Source organism: Helicoverpa armigera, chromosome 15 (assembly GCF_030705265.1).
Source record: "Helicoverpa armigera isolate CAAS_96S chromosome 15, ASM3070526v1, whole genome shotgun sequence".
Taxonomy (NCBI): Eukaryota; Metazoa; Arthropoda; class Insecta; order Lepidoptera; family Noctuidae; genus Helicoverpa; species Helicoverpa armigera.
Window position 1 is genome coordinate 4,005,525 of NC_087134.1, and position 27,679 is coordinate 4,033,203.

At 36.1% G+C, this 27,679-nt stretch overlaps 2 protein-coding genes across 10 annotated transcripts in view; one reads left to right on the forward strand and one right to left on the reverse strand.

Moving 5' to 3' along the window:
- Nucleotides 1-27,679, reverse strand: part of LOC110371297 (semaphorin-1A) — a 301,020-nt gene that overhangs the window by 108,580 nt on the left and 164,761 nt on the right. The gene's annotated exons all lie outside the window — the stretch shown is intronic.
- LOC110371298 (cilia- and flagella-associated protein 20) lies at nt 15,607-17,065 on the forward strand. The gene has a single exon (XM_049845261.2). It carries the CDS (start codon nt 15,658-15,660, stop codon nt 16,744-16,746), a length of 1,089 nt encoding a protein of 362 aa, XP_049701218.2. The 5' UTR covers nt 15,607-15,657; the 3' UTR covers nt 16,747-17,065.

Here is a 27,679-nt window from a genome sequence, read left to right on the forward strand (position 1 = left end):
GTGGGGCAATCTTGAGCAATACGTCAATGTATTTTCTACGTTAAAACTGCAAAAGAAACAAATGAACAGTAACATAAAAGACTACACTTTATCTCTTTCTCCGTTAGAACGGTTAATCCGAAGTAAATGAAGAAGTAAAAGTAGTCCATATCTTAGTTCCTATAGTAATGTCGTTTGTTTTACGACGACTCTAGTCTAGACAAACGGGTATGGCCCCATTGTCTTCATTATCATGCTGGATTAACTTACGTACTGGGAAAATGCCAGGATCTGCCTTACCTGCAAGCAAAAAGAAAATATTTTCATTATTTTTTGTCATAATATTATTTGAGTAAAATATTCTCAAATTTTTTGCCATTTTAAACCTGTCTTTTATTCTAAATAATGATCTTTAATGTCGTATACCTAGCCAGTATTCAGCCATGGGGACTGTTCTCGAATAAAATACCTTTAAATAGATAAAAGCAAAGGTATGGCTTAGATATTTACGTCCAGTAATAGTTGTATTTTACCGAAGTCGACGAGATAGTACCTAAGCGTAGGAAGATCGGACAAATCATACAATTCACGATGTCTGACAGTCGTTTAGATGGATACTTAAAACTTAACTTAAAAAAAATGTTCGTCAGATATAAATTGCAAGTCTCAAGGTCATGAAAAACTGTTCCAATCTCTTACGAACTTTTATGAACTGTAGGGGACGATAAGTCGAAAATCTACCGTAAAATTTACAGCTCCGAATCCAAATCAAATATGTACCAGACTGAAAACTTGAAAGTCAATATCGATGTTAACTTGCAGAATATTATGAAAAGAGAAAAATAATAAGAAAAGGGGAGCGAACTAAGATTATTACTAATCTTTGGAAGTGTTCTTTTTTACGATGAAAACTTAAACTTATTTGGGAGGTGCTTGAGGACGTTCATCATATGCCCTGTCTTTTCCCCACTATGTTGGGGTCGGCTTTCAGTCTAACAGGATGCAGCTGAGTACCAGTGTTTTACAAGGAGCGACTGCCTATCTGACCTGCTCAACCCAGTGGCCGGGCAACCAACAAAAAGACTGGTTGTCAGAGTTACTGGCTTCTGACTTTCCGTAAAGGCTGACAAAGATATTTATGATAGCTACATTGTACCTCTACTCACAGAGAAATTAAAAAAAGTAACAGCATGTACAAAAAGTACATAGTTTATGTGAGTATTCGGAAAATATGAAACTAGTGATGTTATAAAATTCGATAAATGTATTGTTATTGTGAATGCCATTAGCAAATATCAATTTTATGTTTTGATCACTGTTAATTATTTTTTTACGCTTCTGTGGAATATTTTCATATGATTGTTTTAAAATTTTAGTAAATAAAATATTGCTTGCGGAGTAATATTTTTAGTGTGTAAATGGCTAACGCTTTACTATGTTATATTTATTTTAATGGTCTATATTTTAAACAAAGATATGCAAAATTAGATAAGATACCTAACTATGCACAAACCGTGATTGGTAATTCGATAAAGATCGTAACTAAACTGAAATAATAGTTATTTTAATTTGAAGAAAAGGCTTAACTAGTTTAATTTTTGGGACTTTTTTACCAAGCCTTTTAGCTTTTCCTTTTATAAAAGTGTTAGGCATAGAAGAAGGCTAAGAAGAGGTAGTACCAAAGATAATAAAAAATACTCAATAGCGGATAGAACGACAGCCAATTATCATGACACTTCATGTGGAAAAACCTCACTAAATAAAAAACCCACAGAAAGTAACGAGCAAGTGAACATAACAAAATGAGTGTTAATCCCATTTAAAGCCAAGTCATTTAAAACTCATCTCTATAATTACCTTGTTTGAGTTCACAATGAAACGACGCGTTTGCAATGACGGATCGTAATTGGACAGTAGTTAAAAGTAATAACTACTAAAGCATAGCTTATTTAAGTTTGAAAATATATAATAGGTTTTGAGTGCTTTGCTTATATGCTTTTTGAAAGGTTTTAGCTTTGATTCTCTAATGTAATCTGCTTAAGTATTTATATAAGTAGATACGTATTACAACGAGACTATTAAATGGTTACCCAAAGAGTTGAAATAATGTCTCAAGCTAATATCAAGAGTCAGTTTGCTGTGATCAATTTAGATTGGTTGAAAAATCTTATACATTTTCATGACAAAACCATATTTACAAAAATATGTTTCCAAGCGACCAACTCATAATGATAACTGCTGTATTTTCTCTTGATATTACAGCTAACACGACTAAAAATATATATTTTTTTTTACACAAAACATGTAAATATTGACAAAAAATATATAAAGCAGTCAACGAAGCTCACCCAATGGGCACTCAACGTATATTTTATTCACATCTTATTCCGGCAACTGCCTATATTGCGAAGCTTACAAACTCGCAGAATGATTAAAATATAAATTGTAAACACAACATGGACTAAATTAAATCTCAGCTTCAAAATAATACGTCTTTTAAAAAAAATTAAGGAAATAAAAAAAGTCACAAAGTACATACAACCGTTTATGTATAGTATTCAGAAAATATGAAACTAGTGATGTAATAAAATTCGATAAATGCTTTGTTATTGTGAATGCCATTAGCAAATATCAATTTTATGTTTTGATCACTGTTTATTATTTTTTTACGCTTCTATGGAAATATTTTCATATGATTGCTTTACATGGCACATAATTAGTATTTGTGAACTTAGTTAAATAATATTTGTTTCAGATTGCAAAATAGGTTTTAAAATACTATTTATAGGTACCTAGTAGTCCGCAAGAAGTTTTTCTGAAGCCATTTTAATACATTCTCAAACGCAATTAATTAACACCCTAAACTCCCCCATCAAAATCACAATATAATCCACATATTAACCGAAAAAACTTAACAGCAGCAGATTTCCAAACAGTTCTAAAGCCATGTTTCTTTCGCAAGATTTCTTCATTGCGTGAACTCTTATGGATAGTGAGAATAACTTGAAGGGAAACTTATCTCTAATGTAAAAGTTTGTCGGAGCCGGCGGGTGTGTCAAAAGTTGCCTTTCTGATGCGTGCAACGACCATACAGATCCGATCTTGCAAGTTATAACACTTTTGTCCTAAGAACGGTAATTGAAAAGTTAACTATCTCATACTTGTGGATCTGTGTTTTGGTGTGATATTAGTAATTGATTAACGGATTGCCTGTTTGATGTGCTAAGAAGTGGTTAAGTCGTTATGGGTTTAGTTTAGTTTGTAGTTGTGTTTCTATGTAAGTTAGTTTTTGTATTCTATTCTGTACATTTTTGTAAATGAAAGTTCGTCTAGCTGAGCATAACTTATTAAAAAAAGAGTAAATACGTAATCATGAACTGAATAAAAATAACAACATCCAAAAATATTTAATTTAGCCCCAACAACCGCAGATTCCATACAACCATTTTATTTCAATCAAATTTTTCGAAAGCGACTGTATCGATAAAAACACAATACATGGCTGCTAAAAGGTCGAAGGGTTTCTACGCAACGTAATATCCGACAGCAATGGACCGTGAGTACTGGCGAAATGCCGTCAATCGACGATATTAAGCGGACCGCGGGCCAGCTCGTGAATGTATGGACTTGTCTGGACCGAATGGCGAAATCAATATGATGGACTGGAACTACTTCTGTACCTAAGTTTGGAGTGATGTACAAACTTCAAAAAAAGAATGATGCTTTGCTTGGGTGCCATCTCATACTGGCACTGGATATTGACAACTGGATACTTGCTATATACTTGACATACTCGTAACGCTGGAGGTTAAATTGTATTGATTTTGCTCAGCTGTTGCATTAAAGAAGATGTACAGAATATTTGAGTGCCAACTCCGAGTATATAAGTCAGATTTATTTACTTATTATGGATCGTTAAACAACTGCGCCGTCCAGGCTTGGAATCTCATTTACAAACACTTTAAAAACCTACAGATCTTTCAATATTACTTTTTGCTAACATGAAAGAAAACAATATCCCAAAATGTAAAAGACCTTCTGCCAATAGAGAATTATTCCCATCTCCGTACATTCAACCCTCCACCGGCGGTGTCGGTCCAAAAGATCCCCCAATACAATGTTTTATCAACCCGAAAACAGTCGAAACGCTCGAATCTGTCTGCTCTGTTTAAAAATGTAAAGCAGGGCCGTCACTGCAGCTTGAAAGGCAGGAAATGCATTTGCAAATTAGATTTCAACCCCCCCGCCGCCGGCGTTATCGTGTCTTCAAACCACTTGTCTTTTAACCTCCGGTCATGTGCGGGATTTAGGGTGTTTCATCCCGATTTTTATTCCAACTGACTCAATTTTATTTTGGATATTTCGAATACTGATGCTCATCGTAAACATAATATTTACGATTTAAGTTTTTTATTGCATTTATTTAGTTTTTTATTTCATACTATAAAAGTTAATTGCTGCCTAACGTGACACTGCGCCAGCATTGAACAAAACGTGAGAAAGTGTTAGTGCTTTCACATAAAATAAAATGGAGTATTTACCAGCAAAATAAAGCCGAACACGCAAAAATTGGAACACAAATATTCAAGCTAAAACCAAAACACGATTTTCTCGTGTATTTTTAATGTTTTTCTCCCCTGGCAGTTGTAAACAACCGGTCCATGTATTAGAAAAAAAGCGCAGGGAAACCGCTTTAAACTGGTGGTTTCCCGTTCACACTCGATTTGGCAAGGAAATTGCTGCGTCTACCCGTCGATGCCGAGTTTACATGCGCGTCCACACTGCACAATCTCGTTTGCTACAAACAATTGAAATAAAAAAGTTAATTCGTTCACAAGATTTTGTGCAAACTTTGTCTAAGATTTCGCGGTGAATCGAATTAGTTGAGAAAAGGAATCATCCGAGTTTAATCGTGCTGAAAGATGTTTGATTAAAACTTTTACTTAGACACGCTTTCTAACTTTTATTGGGGAACAAATACAATAAAAAATATTTATGTATTCGAACATCTGTGTGTCTAGTTTATACGAAAACGAGGACCTATAAACCCTAGAACACACCGCGTATAAATTGAAGTAGCAACAAACTTAAACAAATAGTTATTACATGTATAAAACTGAGAGAAACAAGTGAATACTGTAAATAGAATCACAATTCGTTTCAGTACACTAGGGTCGCCAAAACTTAGACAATATTTTCTCTACATTTGTATTTTATGCGTCTGGCTACAATGTAATTTTGTATTTACGAGTAAAAAGCAGTCCAGATTTGTTTCTAAATTGTATTGAAGGAAATTGTTTGTTGTATTGTTATTCTGGCCACGTTCAAGACCACGGCACTGGTACTGTTAGAAAGTAGAACAGTCTAATCTAGTTGTAATGAATACTCGATGCATATTGATTTCTGTTCACTTATATGAGGATACTCGTAAGTAGGTTACATTAAGAATACATTGGTGATTTTATTACTGAGGTTTTTTGGGAGATTTTTAGTTTTACAAACGGTTCTTTTTTACACGCTTTTTTTACTTAATCGATAAATGGACAATCTGACACTGAAATATTTTTTCAAATCGGTACAGTTGAAAGCCAACAAACTTTGATTACCAAGCTTTATAATACCAGTATTTATATTTATTGTGAAGCAATAAAGAAGCTTCTGTAGTTAGGCTCGCATGTACAATGATCACCAAACCACAGTTCTCAATATTACAAATACCCTCAAAACTTTATCGTCTAAATCCAATTTCGTTTATTAATCACTAGCCGACTAATAACCTTCGCAATTTCAATACCCTAACAAAACGAGACGTAGCCATTGCACAGTGGTCTCAAATATTTCATGGCGGGCCAAAAGGGTTGGCATAACGGACCGGTCCACTGTGCCGGATCTAATGATAATGTAATTAGTTCGAAGTCTGATTTCGACGGGTTTCTGGCGTGAATAAAAACTGGTAGCTAATTGTCTAGACGGGCGCCGAAATGCTGATGACTAATTCGATAATTACGACGGTAGGTTTCAATTGTTTTTTTTTTATGTTCTAAGATGTTTTGGTGGTGATTTGTGTATTCGGTACCTATTGCTTGTGTAATCTTTCACCAACGTACAAGTCCTAAGTGAATTCCTTTAAGCTTGCGCAAGGCCAACGGTGGATTTTTTCAGGCTGTGACGTCGAAGACGACCAATTCCTATGTATTTTCTTACAAAACAAGGAAAACCTTTGTTTTGGCGCTAGGGTGGGTATTTTACACGAGCCAATAAGTCGATTATCTAAGTACCTAGTTGACTATAGCGAACGTTATATAGCTTTATGTTTTAAAGCAAAACAAGGCCAGACATGACATCTAACCATCCCCCACATCTAGCTCCCCATAATCACTTATCGATCAACTAAGCAACTTAGTAGAAATTTTCTCAAAATTAACCGGCGTCATCTAAAAGTAAGTAGCGTGAAATGGGTGGCGTCGGGTAATTGGTCATATTTACTTGAGTGGCAACGGTTAGAATGGAAAAATTGCCCAATTACATGGGAAAAAATTATATCGGTTGCCCCAGTAGGTGTTTAATTGGGTAAATGGGGGGAGGATGGGGAAAGATGCTCATTTTCGTACAAATTAATAGAAAATATCGAGGCCTTATCATTAGAATCCACAAAAGATCAGGTTCTTTGATATTTTTCGTGTTTATAACAGAAATAGATTTCGTTTTCCATACACTGTTGTTATTTTCTTTCGGAATATTTATCGGTTACTGAATAACAATAGTTTTTTTTTGTTTACGTGTAGAAAGTGTTACAGTATTCAAGGTAAATGACCTCTATTATGAAGCATAGCAAGAAATTTTAACCGCTGACCAAAGTATGGTAGTCTCCAGGCTCTTCAACCATACTAAAAACAAAACAAACACCAAAAAACATTCGTTGTCTCCAAACTACTTTAAGCTATCACCTTTATCTAACAGCCACCTTTCTTACCTTCCTAAGTTCAATAACCCCATAAACCCAAACAAATGAAGTAGCAGTGTTAACGATGAGCCGGGGGAGAACGGCGGACGACGGGCCATGGTCATACGACGAAGGGGGAATGGGGGAAGATGGGCTATGGTCACACGACGAAGTGTTCGAGGGTCGGGGGCCGAGAGGAGAATCGGCAATAAGTGCAACCTTTACTGCAGGCAATCCGGCAGAATGGAGTCTGCACTGATTTATAAACGGGTAATGGATGCTAGAAGAGCCGGTTTTGTGTCGACATATTTGTAAGTTATTGGTAGGCGTTGGTTGGTGATTTTGGACTTATTGTATGATAGGTTCTTAGAGTTGGCCTTAGTGAATCTTAGATTAGATGCTGTATTCTGCCCTTAAATGTCTTAATTTTAATAGTTTTGAACATCATGGTATAAAAACTTAAAACATTTTTTTTACCGACTCATCAAAATGGAGGAGGTTCTCCATCAGGATGTGCGTATTTTTTTAAATTGATATTGAAAGCTTTTGAGGTTTCTTACTATATACTTACTGCTTAGTAACAGTGGGTCTGATACGCAACAAATAAAGCTAGTGCCATTATAACAATCCTCATACAGATGAAGTAAATAAGTATTGATCAGTCTGCTTGTAACATTACGTGTATTTGGTCATATGTTACCTGTAAATTAATTATGAAGTAGTGTGCTAGTAATATTTTTGACTACTACGAGGATTACACCGGATGATTGATGTTGCTTTCAAAAGTGATTGATAGCCCTTCCTATTCATAGTTCGAGGGTGACAACGTGAGACTTACGTGACCGCAGTGTAGTTGGTCATAAATAGGATGTTGAATGTAAAAAGTGAAACATGAATGATTGAAAATTACCTATTTGTTCTTTTACAATACCTATGTTTTTCTTATTTTAGCTCGCGTCTGGTGTTTTTGCTAGTAATTAATTAATGGAACTTGCAACAATGTCTTTTTTTTGTAGGGCAGGCACGTGACACATTTTATATCACATAAGATGAGTTTTGGATAGTTCTGGTACAAAGACCTATCGGAAAAATATTGTTTATATTTTAAAAAGATATAAATACGAAAAAAATATGGAGGCATATCTAGAGAAACTTTCCATCGATAGTATGCAACGCACTTGCGCTCGTCTATTAGAATCTGCAACTTGATATATTAGCTCCTCCGATTGTCTATAGCCTAGCGCAGCAATTGTCTATGGCGATCAGCTGCGTCGGCTGACCGCAAAGTTGAGTGCTTCACTCCCATAAGTTTCGATGATATTACACTTTTCAAGAGTTCCAAGGGCTCGTCGATAGCCAATACTGCTGTCAAGTGGCTTGCGTATTGAAAAAGTTAGATCTGCAACGTAGCCAATGATATTAACGGCGAATGTTTTACATAATATTTTAAACCTGATTTTTCAGGCATGCCCACTATTTCCCGCCCGTGGATAATATATGACCCACATCGAAACACTCGCGGCCCAGAGCTTCCTGCATACGTAATGTCATACATATTTCATAGTATAGAATTATTTATAATTAGCAGCGCAGTAATGCATTCGTCACGCAACGATAACAAATGGACGATAATATTAAACCAATTTAATATTATAATCACCCCGACAGAATTAATCGTTCACCTATAAATAGTGTCGTAAATACGTGTCGTATGATACGCCACCTCAATGCCGCGGTTATAATAATGAAATATTGTCGGACGTACGGCGTCGGACAAAAACAATTTGTCGGCCCCGCTGCAGGAATGTCGATAATTAAAGCAACCTGCAGCTCGCTATTTCAGCGCTCGATCGACAGACCCATATATTTTGCTTTCATTTTCTTTTTAATCCGTCCGGCTATGAATCCATTCCTTCCCCGTATAAATTACTAGCGCCGCCCGATAGAGACTTCATCGATATCGGTGAAAATCAACCACGATAAATCCAACGTCTATAGGTTATAAAAAATGAGTGGAACGGGAGAACAAGAGGGGCTCACAGCGGTATCGATAAAAAAAATAAATGGTGCCACCCGTCTTCGGCGTGATATGTTGGGATTAAGCAAGGAACATCAATAAGTAGCTTTCAAAATTCCGCGCACACCGGTACACGAGAGAGGCACGGGAAAAAATTGAAAGGAGACTCAAATATGTCGTCTGAATATTAAAAAGCAAAATACTGAATAATGCAGCGGGTGAACTGCGAATGATATAAGAGTGTAAGACGATTGCTGGAGCTATTTGCAAGCCATTAGTGATGATAAAGCGTAACGGAATTTCGTACAGACGACATTTTACGAGGACACGAGGCCTTTTTTGGTTCAGACATCATTATATTCTTTTCCGTGTCCGTCATATATGGAATTTCTTATATCTAGTAATCTTCGTGTTCGTTTCGAAATGGACTGGTTTTTTATCCTGTATGGAGAAAGTTATTATTTTTTATGTTCGAAGCTTCGTCACGTTTTTTATAATAATGATTGTAAGTCGACACTGCGTAATGTATGTGAAATCTTTTTTTGTCTTATCCATATTTTGATGAATATATCTATTTTTAGAAAATGAGGTTAAAATCGATTATTATTGTTAAATGGAATAGGGTTTACGCAAATGTTCCAACGTTATTTTAAATAAAAGCAAACGAAAGCGTTTATATTCATTTCCGTTTATCTATATAAAATGTAAATAGCATTGGTATTGGGATACGCAGATATGCAGTTACAAATATTAACGGAACACACATTTTTTCACAGAACCTGTTTATTTATATTTGTTTTATTTTTTTATTTACCTAGTGCCTTATTATAACATATATTTTGAATTGAAGATTGCTAAAATTTCATACCCAATGGGCAACAAACAAATTTCCGGCAGCTCTTATTTTTCCTTAAAAACAACATGGACGTCGAAATGAAAAAGTGTTTTCTTTCTCACAATTTCTCAGCGAATTATTAAAAACTGAGCGATATTCTTAAATCTGTGATTAAATTAAGGTATTTGTGCGTAACAAGAAAAATATGTAAGACTGTAAGTAACGACACTTCGCTGTTACAACTGGCAACCTTGTGAAGGAAATAAGTCAAGTATATTGGATGGATACAAGATATGGCCTTGGTTATGATATATAAAAGAGAACCTCAAGTCTAGACATGCCTAAGTTTCACCCAACTATGACATTGGGCCTATAACTCGCATAAATCGTGACTACACGATCTTAAGGTCATGAAATACTACCTACGTACGGAAGAGGTTAAACACCTGAATCCGGTTAGACTGGATACCCACCCCAACATGATGGGGAAAAAACTCGGAGGATGATGATGATGAAAGAGGTTGAACACCCGGTGCGCTTCCTCCTCTCTCCTTCTATTGTATATGCTGTGCCCAACAGGGCCCATAATTGTGACATAAATTACCTGTATACCAACAACTGTAAACATTATGGTACGCATTAAAATATTGAGTATTGAGGTTAGACAGATAACTTCACCCAATACAGAGAAAAAAGTCAGTTCCAATCTTGTGACCCACCCATTAATTCTAAGGTTAGAAATCTGTAGTAAGTAAAATACATGAGATGGTCATTACTAGGGATAATCCCCGAGCTAAGTGCGACGTGTACTAAGGGATTGCTTTAAGCATCCGATAGATTTCCATTTTGCGAGCCCGATTGTATATCTTAATCACCGTTAGAGGGAATGAAAAACAATCTCTTTTATTATTCAATAATAGGCTTTTAGTTTACAAAGTCTTGCCGGTTTAGGCTGCAGGATAATTTATTTTTTACTTGTTTTGTCTATGTTAATTCAGTTTTCGTGTTAAAATCTAGTTCGGATTGTAAATTAGCAAGTTCATTTATAAATTTTGTTTTTATTATGACTGAAATTGAGACGGTTTTTTCTGGTTAGGGCCATATCCAATTATATTATGTGAAAATTCGATCACAGTTTTACAAATATACAATTAGCAATAATCGTCAACACATTTTGAATAAAACAAGTTGCTATAATCGTCAAAAGCACTCCTATAAATTGTTTCATTGCTAAATCAATCAAAATCACAAAACCAAATTCAAGAGGTAGAGCTTCTTAACGATCAAATTAAACTTCCTTTACCCTGCAATCTGTGACAATACGACAACGATACAATACGACAAACAGCACAAAACATACTTCTTGTATAACGGCCACATCTCCTCGTAACGACCCAAATGGGCATCCAGGGGCAACTTTTTTACCTTTCCATTCTGCCGTCACAAAGGCAAACACTAAAGACAAAATAGGTGTTGGAATTTTCGCTCGGAAAATGCAATTTTCGACAATAAAGTGCACATGCCCCATTAGACATAGTAAGTGGTGGTTGTAAACACTACCAGAGGCTATTACGTCGCTTTTATATTCACACTTAAGTTTATTGAATGCACGCTTACTGCAGTTCTAAGTGATAGTGGTGGCGCGAGGCCTTATGGGCCTCCTAAAGATGCTTCTACTCTTCTTAGTTTTAGTGGTGTTTCATTAGAAGTTATTTGTGTTTACTTTGGAAGCGAGACAAAGATGGGGTTAATTAAATGTAGGGTTTTTTAATGTCTCTTTTATTTAAGGGATTCACAACCCCATGAACAGGGTTATACCCTTTAATAGCGAAGGACATGCTCCAATTTTGAAGGTGTGTACAAATTGTCAAGCCTTCTCCGATTAATCCGAAATCAACTGGATCCTAATCCAAAATTAATAACACAAGTGAAGCAACCTAGCATAAAGTCCCCAATATATCTACCCGACGTATGTACCCGAGCGGTTCACATCAAAATTTGTCCGATCTCGTTTCACAGCGGGCCTTAACACGAGCCATTTAATTTACTAACAATTAAACGAAGGATTTCCTAGGGTTCTTCACATATCATTAACTTTTTACAGTGCGACGCGCCTTACAAATTTGCTTAACACTGGCAAATGATGGACGCTTCAAATTAAGGATTGGTCAGTGGTTTTCTTTTGTTTACCCTTTGAATAGAAGGATTAATTTTTGCTTGACTAATTAGTGCATGAATGGAAGAATAAGTTTAGAGTTAGATAAATTACCGAATGCTGACAGGCGCTAAAAAGGGCAGTTAGGAAAAATACCTTAATTTTTGTTTGTAAAAGAGCTGAGAAAATAGCAAGCTATTTAATACTGAATGTAATTTAAAACTTGGCAATATTTTTGAGGTACTTTGTTTATATCTGGTATTGGCACGAGATAGAGCCTAGCTGCCAAGTCTTGGCACGGCCTCTTGGCAAAATCTTTATTTACACTGCATAAAATATCTGATACGTGAAACAAATTCATTGTAGCACAAACAAACAAGTTTTTTATTCATGGCACTAAAGTATTTTAATGGCACCCAGAAGTGTCTGTGTAGTTAAAAAGAGAAGTAAATTATCAAAAATTATAAAATCGATTCCATAATCGAATAAGTCAAACAGAGAAATCATTCGAGAAGCATCGTAGTCTTATACTAACAAAACAACTAAACCTGAGATCAACTTCTCGATGTTTCCACCAAGAAACACTAAAGCAAAAATAAGAATAAGAACAAGCGACGATCGATCATCACTTACTGTCGCCAACAAAAGTGCTTCACTAATAAAAAAAATTAAGCCTATTACCGATCGCAAATCGCAGCTTATATCGCATTATTGTACCGTCGCGTACAGCGTGGTACGGTGGTACAGTCAAGATGTGTTGCGCTATTTATTCGCGTCGGTTCGGACAAACAGTGGGCTAATCGATGTTACAGATTTACGATTCGATTTCGGACGACGCGGATAAAAATGGCGGACCGGAAAATGTATGTGATGCGCTCTTTTCTAAGTACATGTGAAGAAGTAAGTAGCTATTTAAATGTCCCGGGTTTTTTAGAGTTCGAGTTTTCGAATACGGATTTTTAATTGAGCAGGAAATGTAAGTTCTATATAATTAACCAATTAATATTTATCTTGTATATTTGTTCTTTGTATTAATTGCTATGAAAGTATGGATGTCAAACCATACAAGCCAAACATTGCATTGCTGGTAAAATACTAGAGCATGCAGTGATTCGTTCATTTTGATTAAAATAATCAGTGCAACCTACTATTAAGTTTACTACTCTCATTTAAATAAATCGCTTTTTGGTGTTATTTGTTGCAACATATATTATTGCAGAGGTTAATAATGTTACCAGGACCATTATTTAATTTGAATGTGATATCAGGTGTCATATAAAACGGAATTAAACCACTATTATGTGTTCCGTTAAAATGTTACTGGTTAAAATTAATGGTCCATCATTTACGCTGAGTCAAATTATTATTTGGAATAGTTGATTATTGGTTGTATCGTTTTGTTCTGTTCTGTGTGTCTGGTCAATTTTGTCAGACAAACTGCTTGAATGCCGGCTAGACGGCGTCATATATTTTCAGCTTCATGTACGCTAGGAAACGGCTGCAGGCCGGTTTAATTATCCACATTCCGGGTGGACAAATTGTTCGCCGCTACGTCCCGGATATTAATTTCGATACATTGTCCCTACCGGGGCATTGAAGCGACGACGATTATTTCCAAACGAGAGACTAGCTTGGACCACAGTTGGAAAAAAAACGGACCGTAGTATGGCACGGGACGGAATTTTGCATGGCACAAGTTCCCACATAAAGTACCGTTAATTATCTCTATTAGAGTCACAGATATTTTCGCGTGTAATCTGACAAACGTTGGGAGTCGGAGCTCACAAAAACTTGGGCGGCAAATGTTCCCACTGAGATATGTTTTAGATAAAGATTATTTATACAGTGTCTTATTTTACAAATCCAATTTCCGCGTGAATACACGGGGCGGTTGTAAATAACGCAGACAAAGCTTTGCCGGAATCGCGTACCGTTCGATACATTATGCAGGCCACGCTCCGTTGCGCCGAGCAATGAGCTCTGTAAATATACCAGGCACAACTGAATCGCCCATTTTTTGTTTCTATTTCTTTTTTTACAGTTTTCGATATTCTAATTTCGAATTTTCTCAGTTAAAAAGCTGCGTTTTAAACGTTTTTATTTTGGAACGTTTTCGATGGTAAAATTGCTTTTAAGAGATGCGTTACACGTTTTCTCCAAAAATAAATTGACTGGGCAGGTTGTTATATAGTCATGAATTTACATGGAATGAAAATAGATTAAACAAAGCTTTGAGTGCCCAATATTGTATAGCGAATCTCTAATCGAAACAGTCCTAAAAAAATGCCTACAATGTTAGCAATATACTTACAATGGCCCTAGTGGAGAATAAAACGTTGAATTACAACACGAACGTTAAATATCGATTAGAATATCATCTATCATGTCGTGATCCACATAAAATCGTTTTCTCCCAAAGCAAAATACATAAACAAATCTAATTCATTTATTTCTCTCCGACATCCGTTAGCGCTATCGGCTCCACGTTTTCTACGCCATTAATTTCGAAAAAACCAGTATGATATCTTAACTGTGTTCCCCTAACATAAAGCACAGTGTTGCAAACGCGTTATCCGGGGGCAAAAAGCAGCGGAGTTGTGTAGCCAGTGTAGTCGCAATAACAACGCGAACACGCCCATGCACTCCTTATCATGACAGTCGAAAGGCACTTTTTCATTTTTCTTTTGTTCCCGCTACTCGTGTTTTTTGTTAGTGTGCACGGCTGTCTCTAAGGGCAGCCGGCATAGTGGAAAAGTCATGTGATTTAGAGACGACAAAAATGTTATATTCGTTACAGCGCCTGTGTGCGTTACTTGTGGCTTTGCGTGACATATTTTCTTAGTGTCGAGGATGACAAATGGCTAGATAAATCACAGAGAGCGAGCTTTTCTTTTAAAACTTTTATTTCTTCGTATATGTTACAAGTTTTTGTGTTTACGTCTGAACGCCTCATTTATTATGACGTTCTATCTGTCCGATGTTGAGAGTTACATTCAACAACATTTTCATAGTTATTTCGTTTATGTTTTTTGAATTTGTTATTACAAGTTTTCAAAAAGTACTTTCCAATTTGACAGTGAAGTTACTTATAACTTAATACCAATGCGCGATTATGGAGTTTATTTAAACAGCAGCGGGTATTGATCCAGATCGTCACTCAACTCAACTGTTAAGTATCTACTTTTTGCAACAAAGCTTACCTATAAATAGAAACACAACACATAATGAACGGTAATCTCTTATCTCCCATCTTTGAATTTGTTCACAGAATACGAAGACGCGTTTACGATAAATACTCGTATAAACGAACGTAGATAAAGAGTATCAATCTACCCAGGACTGGCAAAAACGCAAATTTCCGCCGGCGCCGCTCCCAAAGTACTTTACACTTTGAATTTGGTCTTTCACCTCTTCATAACAATGCTAAAATGTCGACACAAGTAAAATAGGATAATGCAACATATAGAAATGTCAGTGCAAGATAAACTGAACCTTGCACTTAAGGAATTAAGGTTCAAATAGTAAGGCAAATGTTACAATAATATTAGTTACAAATTATGAAACTATTTTAATAAAAACTACATGGAAATATACTGTAAACCTCTTTAAGCGGCTGACATTAGAAGTTTATTTTGCTGACAGAAGACAGATGACAAATATTTTAAGCATTGATTTTAAGAGTGTAACTTTTAGTTTATTTAATACCTAATTTATAAAAATATTTAATAATGTATAGGGACACTTATCAACGTGGTATGCTTACCATATTCTATAGCGTCGGTGCTAAGCCTCTATCCATGTGGGATACGACGATTCAAGATGGATACGTATCGAGGTTTTTAGATGACGATATTAAGTCATTGGTGTTCGAAATAGGTGGAAGTAATGTAAGCACAACGTTCATGACCTGTCCCAAAGGCAATGCAGTTTTGGGCATATCCATGCCGTTTTTAATCATGGTCGTTAAGAACCTGAGAAAATATTTTTCCTTTGAAGTGACTATCCTGGATGTCACTGGAGCAAGACGAAGATTCCGCATATCAAACTTCCAAAGCACTACGCAAGTCTTACCGCTCTGTACCGTGATGCCAATTAACCTTACAGATGGCTGGAACCAAATACAGTTCAATTTAGCTGAATTCACTAGAAAGGCGTACAACAGACAATTTTTCGAAGTACTTAAAGTGAAAATAAACGCTAATATTAGACTAAGACGGATATATTTTGCAGACAAACTTGTCCCAGATGAAGAATTACCTGCAGAGTATAAATTGTATTTCCCTGTACAACAGAAGGTACTTGCAGCTAAAGAGAAACCACCATTGAAAGTCTTGAAGCAAAAGCCATCACGTGTCCAACCGAAGCCGTCAGAACAATCACAAGAAGTAAAAGAATCCGGGCAAGAAACACCGCAGCAACCATCTCAGACCGTGAAACATAAACAAAAATTTGAGAACGCTGGAGACCAAGATAAAATTCCAGATATCAAAAAGGATAAATCGAAACCTATTGGTTCTGTACAAGTTCTTAAAAATGTTTCAACTCTACAAGATTTGAGTAAAATGGATGAGAGAGAGTCAAACGTTATGGCACTGCCAGAAGAACATGTTGATCAGCCGATACCTCCTGGGGAGACGGTTATTAGAGTTGAGGAGGAACCGACTTTAGAAGTAACGGGTGGTGAGACAGATGTGCTTAAAAATACAACAGACGTACCTGTGCAAACTGAACCTACCCCGACTGAAAACAAAAGTACTGAGGTCGAGGAAGAACGTGATGACGTTGCGGACCTTATTGATGAAATTGAAGGATTCTGAGCATCCTATACACACTACATTATTCAAAATGCCTGACCCTGGATATGGTCAACTAGTTTTAGAAAATATAGGCAATTTCTTTATTTTATTGTACTCTTATGGATACCTGTTTTAGTTATAATATTAGACTTAACGTTTGAAGTTAAAATAAGTTTAGTTCTTTATATCCCTAGTTCTTGTCAAGAGTAAATTATCTTTAGTTTTGTTGATTTAGTTAAACCTAGCCTAGGTATACTTATTGTGTTAGTTGTTTTGTTTTTAAAACTAATTGTGAACATTTAAGTAAAATTTTATTTAAATAAATTTTTGTTTAACCGTAGATATGGTCTTTTTATTTATTTAGTTTTTTTGAATAGTGTTTACCATAGACCTCTCTGAGATAAACTATGTAAACGGGCATCTCATTTGCCTTGTCTTTTCCCTACGTTGAGGTCGGTTTCCAGTCTAAGTCGGTTTGCAGTCGGTTGCAGCCGAGTACGAGTGTTTTACATGGAGCGACAGCCTATCTGACATCCTCAACCCGATACCCCCTTAGTAAGACTGGTTGTCAGACTGTCTAGCTTCCAACTACCCGTAACGACTGCCAAACGTGCCATCCGAAACATGTTTCGGATGGCACGTTTGGCAGTCCATGGTCCATGGACCTACCGCACCAAGCGTTGCTTAACCTTATGATCGATCGATCCGCGCGGCTTTGACAAGCCACGAGCTTTTCAGTAGACGAGCATAGACTAAGATTTCCACAACCTTAAATGGATATCTTGCAATATCAGTAAGCTTAAAATGAAAAGACGCGATTATTTGTCAAACTGAAGTGGTATGCAGCCGTTCAATATGCAAAACCGGCTCATAAAATCGTGCCATAGTGGGTTGTTGGCATCTCTTTAATAGTTTATGCTCTGGTCTATGGCGCGAAATTCCGCCCATTATTTAGGGGTGGCCCCCGTCAAACTGTCGGTACACACATCCGGGAATTTATGGATAACTGCTTACGGTACATACTTATTCGTAACGCTTTTGAGCTCCAAAGTACGTAATATCGCTTAGCCGAGAGCGAAAAGTGAACGCCGAATTAGCCTATTCACACGTGAACGCTATGCCTTATTTTGTGAATGGCTTTATTTATATTTGTTTTGTTTTTCCACAGAGAAATAGACTTTGTTTTCTTTTTTAGGATCCATTTAGCAAATGTGAGTCAATTCACTGGAATTGTGAACTTCTTACCTGATTTCAGATTAGGTAGGTTTGTTGGTATTTTTTTTTTAAAGTCATCAATTTAAGGCTGTCCACCTACTTATCGGACCGATTTTTTGTCGGGCGTTCTTACTCAGATTTGTGGACGTGACGGTAGGACGTGAACGTTGCACTATTGCTATCAGTGTGTTCTCTTTTTCTCCTACAAAAAATTGGTGACCGACTATCGGAGAATGGGAGGGCAGCGTTTTGATAAACTCTGGATGGTTGTTAGAGGAGTTCTAAGGCTGATATAACACTGAATGCTTTTAGTATAGCAGGGAAAATTACACATTAGGTATAATACTGATTCGGCTTATAAGACAGAGAATAATTTTATAAATTGCAAGGTATTTATAGCTCAGTTGATTAAAGTTATCCCACAATAATTCAGGACTGGTACCTTTATATATAACTCAGCAATTTGTACTGAAGATAATAGCTCCTTCGTTCCCCCGACAGATGTCACTGTTGTTAGCATAAATGAATATTAAATGTTCTGCTTAGGGCATAGTTACACTTGTCATCCTACAAGTATTGGCAGATTCGGTTGTGTCTTGTGTTCATCGATTTCGATGGAAAATTCGACTTAATTTTAATATTTTCAGTATTGAGTTATTAATATTGAGAAGCTTACCAGTATTAGCTCTTATATTCAGTTGATGAAGTAAGATATTTTTTAGTTTACCTGCAAAGAAAGAAAAGTATATTTTTAGTACAAACACAATAAGGAAATGCGGTTTACAATTATAATTTGATTAAAGATATAAAATATTCAACATAAAAAATATTTAGATGCAATTTGTACAACTTAACAACACACATTTCATGGCAAATTCAGCCACAAAGTGGCCCCAGTTCGAACTTAAGTGTATTTTTACATGTATCTTTACACATACTGTATACATATACAAAATACATGATCTCGTACATATTCGCCGAACATAAACGTTGGTAATAAGTTACCGTGGTGTAGCGGACGATAAATCACGTAGCGATGTTACTGTTACCAGTAGCCTCAAGTGTAAGCGACAAGCGATTTATAACCTACTACCACTCGCAGTTTCACCCGCGTCCCGTGGGAAATACTGACCTTATCGGGATAAGATTTTTTTGTAAATGTGCTTTTTGTTCCAATAAATATTTTTGATTTTGATTTTTTTTTGAAAATATAGCCTATGTTACTAGCAGATAATTTAGCTTTCTAATGGTGAAAGAATTTTAAAAATCGGGTCAGTAGTTTTTGAGTTCGTCTATTACAAATAAACATGTTTGTACAACATATGTATACATATACAGACACAATTTATAGGTTATATATAATTGATAGGTTTTAGAAATCCAATAGGACCAATCAATCTCAGGAGCCGTTAGTGTATCTACCTCTTGAAAATATAGGATACATTTTTTTACGAAATAATCATCATTGTCTGTAAAATGTGTATTCATTAGTTATAAAGTTTTGGGTAAAACCAGTGAGTAACCTTTGGCACCATTTAATCAAATATCATGATATGCTACATGTTTATTATTTCAGAATGAAACAATTAATTATTATTAACGAAAACTCTTCTCACGTTTCACTAGCAACACTAATATCACACAGGTTATTAAAGTGTCCATAATAAACCTTTCCAAATGGAATATTGCGCAGTAAAAGTTATAATAACGAGTAATTATGAGAATAAGACCCACGCTGCAAATAGTTTAGTTTTAAAATGGGAGCGTCTGTGCAAAGGTGCCATTAAAGTAGTAATGTGACTCGTAAATTATTCAACATTAAAATGGAGTAGCTTTAACAAATATTAAATGAGAATGGCATACTTGAAAGTGAAGTCAATTAATCTGAGAAGATATTTTGAATCTTTTTGGGTAAAAAAATATTTAGAGTAACAATCTAGAGACTGATCTGTACTTACAAAAGTATGTTGCGTAACATATTACTTATGTACATAGTGGTAAAAATATCTAGCTTGTAAAAAAATACAAAATTATTTAACTGTTATATATAAAGACAAGGCTTAAAAACAACATAATCAAAAGCTCTATTTAAATAAAATAACATACTCCAACATAAGTTTATATACAGAAAATCGCTAGTATCTTATAGCTTGTCCCACGCGCAAGCGAACTGAAGCTAAGCGAGCAGTCCGCGGCGTCGGCTTCGCGTTATATTAAAGCCTTAATTTACTGCTGCATTATTAAGCAACGGCAAAAATTGGTCATAAATAAGAATTTACAAACTATACGTACTGTAAATATGCTGATTAGCCTACTACAGTTTTTACACTGTGAAAAATGTGGGCGTTTTCTTTCGTATTGTGTGAAAAATTGGCGCTTTTTAGATAATTGCTGTGTGTTTTGTAATGATTTATGGCTATTGTAGTAAGAGAGTTTATTATATTTTTAAACGTTGTATTATGCTATTTTTTATTTTTTGCGAATCTCAAACGTTTATACATACGAAGTTCCACATACCTAGGACATTTTTAAACAACATTTTTAAGTCCGATTTCTCCCTCCACAAATCTAGCATCTTCACCCAAACGCACACACGCACACACACAAGACACTGTAATCCAAAATCGTATAGAACACAGCAAAATTATCCAGTGTGGCCACAAAACCAGCGTAAAACAATTTGCCGTTACGTGTTTCAACCGATCTAGTCAGCTCACGACGACTAATTTTTGAAGTCGTAAAATTTACGACAAAGGGAGCATAATCTATCTGAAGTACGGTCCGAAGAAACGTGCTGGGCCTTCGAAATTTATTTACGGTCAGCAAAATAAGATGTCCGATTGAGGAAAGTCAAGTGTCTTATTTTTGGGATCCGATATTTAGTAGCCGTTTTGTTATGTAGGTACTTGTACTTGGGTTTCGGACAAATATGTCGTGTGGAGTGACGCATGATAAAAATTGACATTTTGATTTGGTTGGTGATTTTTATCATTCCTGCCCTGTTGTCATAGAAGGCGAAGTTTCTTTTGTAAATCATTAGTAGTAAATAACTGAAATGTACATAATAATTTTTCTTGTGGAATTTCTTAGAAGCAGAGTCGAGAGAGTCGACAGTATTTTTGCTTGTTATTCATGACAATAAAACATAGAAGGTACTCAAACCAAATTAGTCCTTAAATTCCAAGTTTTATAAAACACAGGAAAACTGATAACCATTTCTTGTAAATAAAATTCAACCCAGTATAATACTACCGAGCAATTTTCAAATACTACCCTAGCAATCTAATTTTATTTTCCCAAAAACCCCTTCAAACTTCCCTACACCGGTTACGTCTAGTTATAACCGGTTAGATGCGGTTCGTTGCGGTGTTTGCGGACGGTACCGCAACACTTACTCAAATTAAAGGAGCGGGTATACTTGCGGATGCAGATTCAATTACTGAGTTGGTACACTCACCCGGCGTAGGAAAAGTACTGGTTTTACTGGGAATCGGGGTCCATCGAACACTATACGAACTATTTAGTTGGGATATTTGTTTTTAGATTCGATATTACAGATTATAGAGAATTTAATAGAAAATTTATACTAATTTTATAAAGAGGAAATAAATATACATTTGTTTGTAATGGATAAACTCAAAACTACAGCACCGATTTCAAAAATTCTTTTACTGTTGGAAAGCTACACTCTTCCCGAGTAGATAAGCTATATTTAATCCTGGTACGGGCAGTAGTTTCCACGGGAAGCTTGCTAGCGTTTAGAAATGTAAATGCGTACCTTTTGATCTCATAGAAAACATTTAAGGTGAAACGTTCACGGACGATAAAAAAACTTAAAGGTATCTGAAAACTCCAAAAGTTGTATACCTACTAGTGTTTATAACTCTTGCTATCAACACCGCTTTAACGCGAACTGTAACGACACATAGAATTTAAGGTACGGCCTAAGTGTCGCTTTAAGTACATATTTGGGCATAAAAAGTTATAACATGAAGTAAATTCTAAATACCCCTTAACGTAACTTTTGATCGCTTACCTATTCACATTTTGAGCACTAGGCTGAGTATACTGCTTGAAAAAATATTCAGAGATAAAAACAGTCATGGGTTTTTCCATCATTTCTTCATTTCATGGGACCAGCTTGCTAAGTTGTTTTTTCGAAATAGAAGACCTTTCTCTAAATCCTAAAAGACGATAGTATGCTTTCCTAACAGATAAGTGAAATAATAGAATAAGGGACGTTACAACTATTCAGAAGCCAGAAAGTCTGACAAACGGTCTTTTAAAAGGCATGTCGGGCTACCCAGAAAACTGGGTTTACGAGTTTACATAAAACTCTGGTACTCAGCTGCATCCAGTTAGACTGGAAGTCGAATATAGTTGGGAAAGTCTACACAGATGATGGTATGCTTTTCAATCAGTTTTCTATCAAAAGGTAGTTCGTCGATTGTGACGTCACAGACGGTGGCTATTTCTATCTCAGGTAGGTCCACTGGGATGCTGAGTGAAACATTCTTTTTCTTATTACTCAATCACTTCGAGAGCTCAATTTGTTCGTAGGTAAAAATATACCGCTAGATATTATTTTAATATTATATGAGACTACATACTTCGTGGTCGCATTGAGTTTCAAAGATTTTCTTAGTTAGAAAACGTGTGTGGATTTTACATCTGACTGGAACAAGGACCTATTACTTTGACTAAAACATATACTTATGGACTTCTTCTTATGTAAAGGAAAAAATCTTGAGGAAAAAGACAATACAAAAACAGGCTGAAAAGGTCAATTTGCTTTGCGCAAGCAAGGTGATTAATAGATAACAGACATGCTTGGCTGACCTCTGATATTCGGAGCGTATGTACAAGGCATGTTCTTACAGATAGAAATCTATTCATAGAGATGATTATTGTTTGCATTTATTTTGAAACTCATTGGTATAAGGTAAACGCGGGTGAAGTCGTCATGCCCCAATAGTCGTCAATTAATCTTAAAACTTTTATTATTATTTTCTACTGAACTTAAAATGGGCCGGTTTATATATCAACATATTCTTGATAATATATTGCACAATTAAAACAACAATACGGGGTTTTAACAGTCACGGCTTCTAAGATATGTTATTTGAAACGTGTGTGCCCTAACAAAATCGTTTTTTCGTGAAGTTCAGCTGTCAAAAGTGAAACTCAGCACGTGGTTTTGTGTTTTGATTTACATAATTTCAGTGGGATCTGTGGTATGTTTCTTTGTTTAATTAGATAGTTAAGTTTATTTGCTAGCGATGTAATATGCAATTTGGAATACTTTTAACATAGAAAATATATTTTTTGAATGTGACATCTATTGGTACTTCAAAACTCCCATTTGACCCAAAACCCGTCAATTTTACAATTATTATGACGACTACTGGGACATGCTCAAAAGTTGCACCTGAACGAATAAATAGCTAATATCGGGACTTTTACAAAATTGATAACAGTTTAGAACAAACATATTTTAGGTTTAGACTACATTTGTTCATAAAACTGCGTTTCTTTTAAGCTTTTTCTTAGGGGTAAATTTTACTCTGCTGGTTCTAGATGCACGTACACAGTCAAGTTATTCGATTCAATTCATATGTTTCTTAATGGTTAAATCCCCTGTTTTCTATAAGTATGCACTTTGTACGAGTGTTTTTTCAGATATATATTGGCTGCTGAGGGCCTGAGCCATTCGATTAAGATCTACCGCTTTGGGTACAAGTAGGTCTAGCACTAGCCTTTGTTTCTACTACGCTTGGATTACAATTTGTGGCAAACAAAAATTGACTGTTCTTACACTATGCTTTTTGTTCGAAAAAACTGCATTTCGTCACGCGTATTGTACCGCATCTTCCTAACGTGCCTTAATAGCGCCTGTATAAAAATTATGTCATTCAACTAGTTTTGACGCAAAAAATATTAAAATCAGTTTTAAGACTAAGATGACATAGCTTCCATCGCTGTCACTTCTTTGCTTGTCGTATTCGATATTGATGGGTAAAGAGTAATCTTAAGTAAGATTTTTTTATTTAAAATTGTCTGTATTTAGTGATTGCATGATCGTAATTTTAATAGCAGATCATGACTGAAAGAAAATTTAAGCAAGAGGGCCTTTTAAAAGTCATAAAAGCTGTAAATCAAGGGCCCACACACAACATCAGATGCAGCAAAAAAAATTAAAACGCCCTTTTGAGACAACTTTAATGAAATGGTGACACAAAACCGACGATTATCCCTGTATACACTGTAGAAATGAACCCAAGGACAATCTCCGATTCTGTGCTAAGTATGGAGGAAAACTACTTGGGCTATTGCGTTGGGATGTTAGTGGATTATGATATAGGAAACTATAGGAACTATGGCACCTGGAAAAAAAGTCGTGGTGGCCTGGTGGGCCAAGAATCAACCTCTCAAGTATAAGGGCGCGGTTTCGATTCCAGGTCAGGCAAGTACCAATGCAACTTTTCTAAGTTTGTATGTACTTTCTAAGTATATCTTAGACGCCATTGACTGTGTTTCGGATGGCACGTTAAACTGTAGGTCCCGGCTGTCATTGAACATCCTTGGCAGTCGTTACGGGTAGTCAGAAGCCAGTAAGTCTGACACCAGTCTAACCAAGGGGTATCGGGTTGCCCGGGTAACTGGGTTGAGGAGGTCAGATAGGCAGTCGCTTCTTGTAAAGCACTGGTACTCAGCTGAATCCGGTTAGACTGGAAGCCGACCCCAACATGATTGGGAAAAAGGCTCGGAGGATGTTACGGGTAGTCAAAAGCCAGTAAGTCTCACACCAGTCTAACCAAGGGGTATTGGTTTGCCTGCGTAACGGGGTTGAGGAGATCAGATAGGCAGTCGCTTCTTGTAAAGTACTGGTACTCAGCTGAATCCGGTTAGAATGGAAGCCGACCCCAACATAGTTGGGGAAAAAAGGCTCGGAGGAGGATGATGATGAGGAACTATGACACCTGCCAATGACAATGTATAAAATACATGTTAAAATGGCAGGTGGAGACTCGCCACCTCACTTACTGGGCCCCCGGGAATCAGTCGCTAAATCGCAACAAGAGGGCAACAGGTACATGAGCGGCTGAAGGGTGAAGATACCTCGGCGGACTTTAAACGTAGATCACGCGCTCCCTGTGGGTCCAGCATCACCCGCTCACTCGCCACTTACCACGAGGCACCTACCCTCCAAGCAGGGCTGCTAACCCTGCTCTAGCGACTCCACTCTAGTCGGCCAATGAAGGCAAGCCAAGAAGCGGGAGACCTTCACTCCGGCAGGCCGGAAATGAGGGACAGTATACTCTCCCCGGAGCACTCGGATATATAGCCCCGCGGGGTCGCTACTCCCCGTCATCCGCTTCAGATGCCCTATGGGGCTTATTAGATATTATTATTAATAAAAACTGTCTATAGAGATACTTAATATGCGCTAAGCAGTTCAGAAGTTTTGATGAATGACAACCTTACCTACATATCTATGAATGTTAGTAATTATTTCGCGGAAAGCTATATAAATGAATGTGGCTTTTATTTTTTGTGAATACTAATTATTTTATTTTACAATTTAAATACACTCTTTTGCAAAAAAAACGGGCACCTATGCGAAATCTTAGTTTTAAGAACTTTACGTGTATTTCAAAGGTTTTTAATGATTGTAGTATGTTTCTAGCATCAAAAGAGTTAGCCGAGCATGCGTGAGAGTGTATTCTAAATTTGAATTTTGTACAGTTGCTAAGAAATTGGTTAAACCTTGTTTTAGACTAATTGCTGGCAGAAAGTTCGTCGGTGTTTTGAAAAGTTTTTGAAGTGATTTTCAGGAAAATGATAATGCAGTTTTAATTAATGATTAACGTACTTTTTTGTTAGATCAAAACATTTTTGAAAAACTATGCGTATTTGATAAAATTTTCACCTGCTCTAAATGGGCTATACTGATGATTGATGGCAATGTTAAGTGTTTCGGTATTTTAGTGTAAAGCGTTCTATTGTTTAGATATTGTACCCACGTGTTTTAAAATATCGCTTTTTCATAAATAAACACTATTTAGAAGAGTATCAGTACCTTTGACTGGGACAAAACCAATTTAAAGTAAGCAGTGCCGATCACAACCCGTCTCCTATCGGACGTTGACATTTAAAAAATACCAAATTTTGTGATAAATGTTAAAATTAACCACATGAAAAATGATGAGGAGGGTTAAAGCTATCTAAAATGTCAAATTATTGCCTCGTTGATGCTCTCGATAACTCCATAGGTATCGGGTTACTAAACGACGATTTAGCTGAAAGGGAGTCAAGAATTCAAAATTATTGGCCAAACGTATGTTTCTTAAGAAATGAGCAGATAGCCAATTATTGTTATGATTTAAGCAGAAAAGTGCTGCAGATGCCAGAAAATCTCGGTGTAGGCAAGTTTATTTAATAAAATATCCGTGGGATGAAAACACGCTATTTGAACGCTCAGACTCATAGATCTTCAGAGGTCTACGGAGTTTCCCAACAGACGAGGTTGTTTAAAAATCAGTGATTACGAGAGCTTAAGACCTCGTGCTCACAGTCTATGCGTTATTTTCTGTATTTTGTAGAATTTCAAGATTTTTCAAAATGTCTAAGTCCGATAAGAGACGAGTTGTGATCAGCACTGCTTACTTTAAATTGGTTTTGTCGCAGCCAAAGGTACTGATACTCTTCTAAATAGTGTTTATTTATGAAAAAGCGATATTTTAAAACACGTGGGTACAATATCTAAACAATAGAACGCTTTACACTAAAATACCGAAACACTTAACATTGCCATCAATCATCAGTATAGCCCATTTAGAGCAGGTGAAAATTTTATCAAATACGCATAGTTTTTCAAAAATGTTTTGATCTAACAAAAAAGTACGTTAATCATTAATTAAAACTGCATTATCATTTTCCTGAAAATCACTTCAAAAACTTTTCAAAACACCGACGAACTTTCTGCCAGCAATTAGTCTAAAACAAGGTTTAACCAATTTCTTAGCAACTGTACAAAATTCAAATTTAGAATACACTCTCACGCATGCTCGGCTAACTCTTTTGATGCTAGAAACATACTACAATCATTAAAAACCTTTGAAATACACGTAAAGTCCTTAAAACTAAGATTTCGCATAGGTGCCCGTTTTTTTTGCAAAAGAGTTTATTTTAAAAGCAATTATTTTACTCGTGCTACATATGCACATGACTGCATCTATCGTTATTATGATTAAGAAATATAACATACTTGCTTCTGCCAGCGGTTTCACCCGCATCCCGTGGGAACTACTTCCCGTACCGGGATAAAAAGTAGCCTATAGCCTTCCTCGATAAATGGGCTATCTAACACTGAAAGAAATTTTCAAATCGAACCAGTAGTTCCTGAGATTAGCGCGTTCAAACAAACAAACTCTTCAGCTTTATAATATTAGTGTAGATATTTTATAAACTGGTTTTGTGATTCCAAGCGTTTGACAGATAGGAATTTAAATTAAAATGCAACCATGTATCTGTTCTATTAAATACCTGGTCTTCTAACAGATTATGACCTGCTATTCTAAATAGGAATTTGGTTTTTTATCTATCTACCTACCTAATTTTCAAAAGCACAAGTATGCTTAACAAATTCAAGCACAAAAAAATGTACATAACTTGAACCTTATGTTCAAGAGCAGAGAGTTTACATTAGCATTAAAAGTTGACGAGTACTGGGAATATT

Excerpts from the sequence above, each read along its gene's own strand:
- LOC110371298 (XM_049845261.2), top strand. The coding sequence starts at position 15,658 with ATGTATAGGGACACTTATCAACGTGGTATGCTTACCATATTCTATAGC.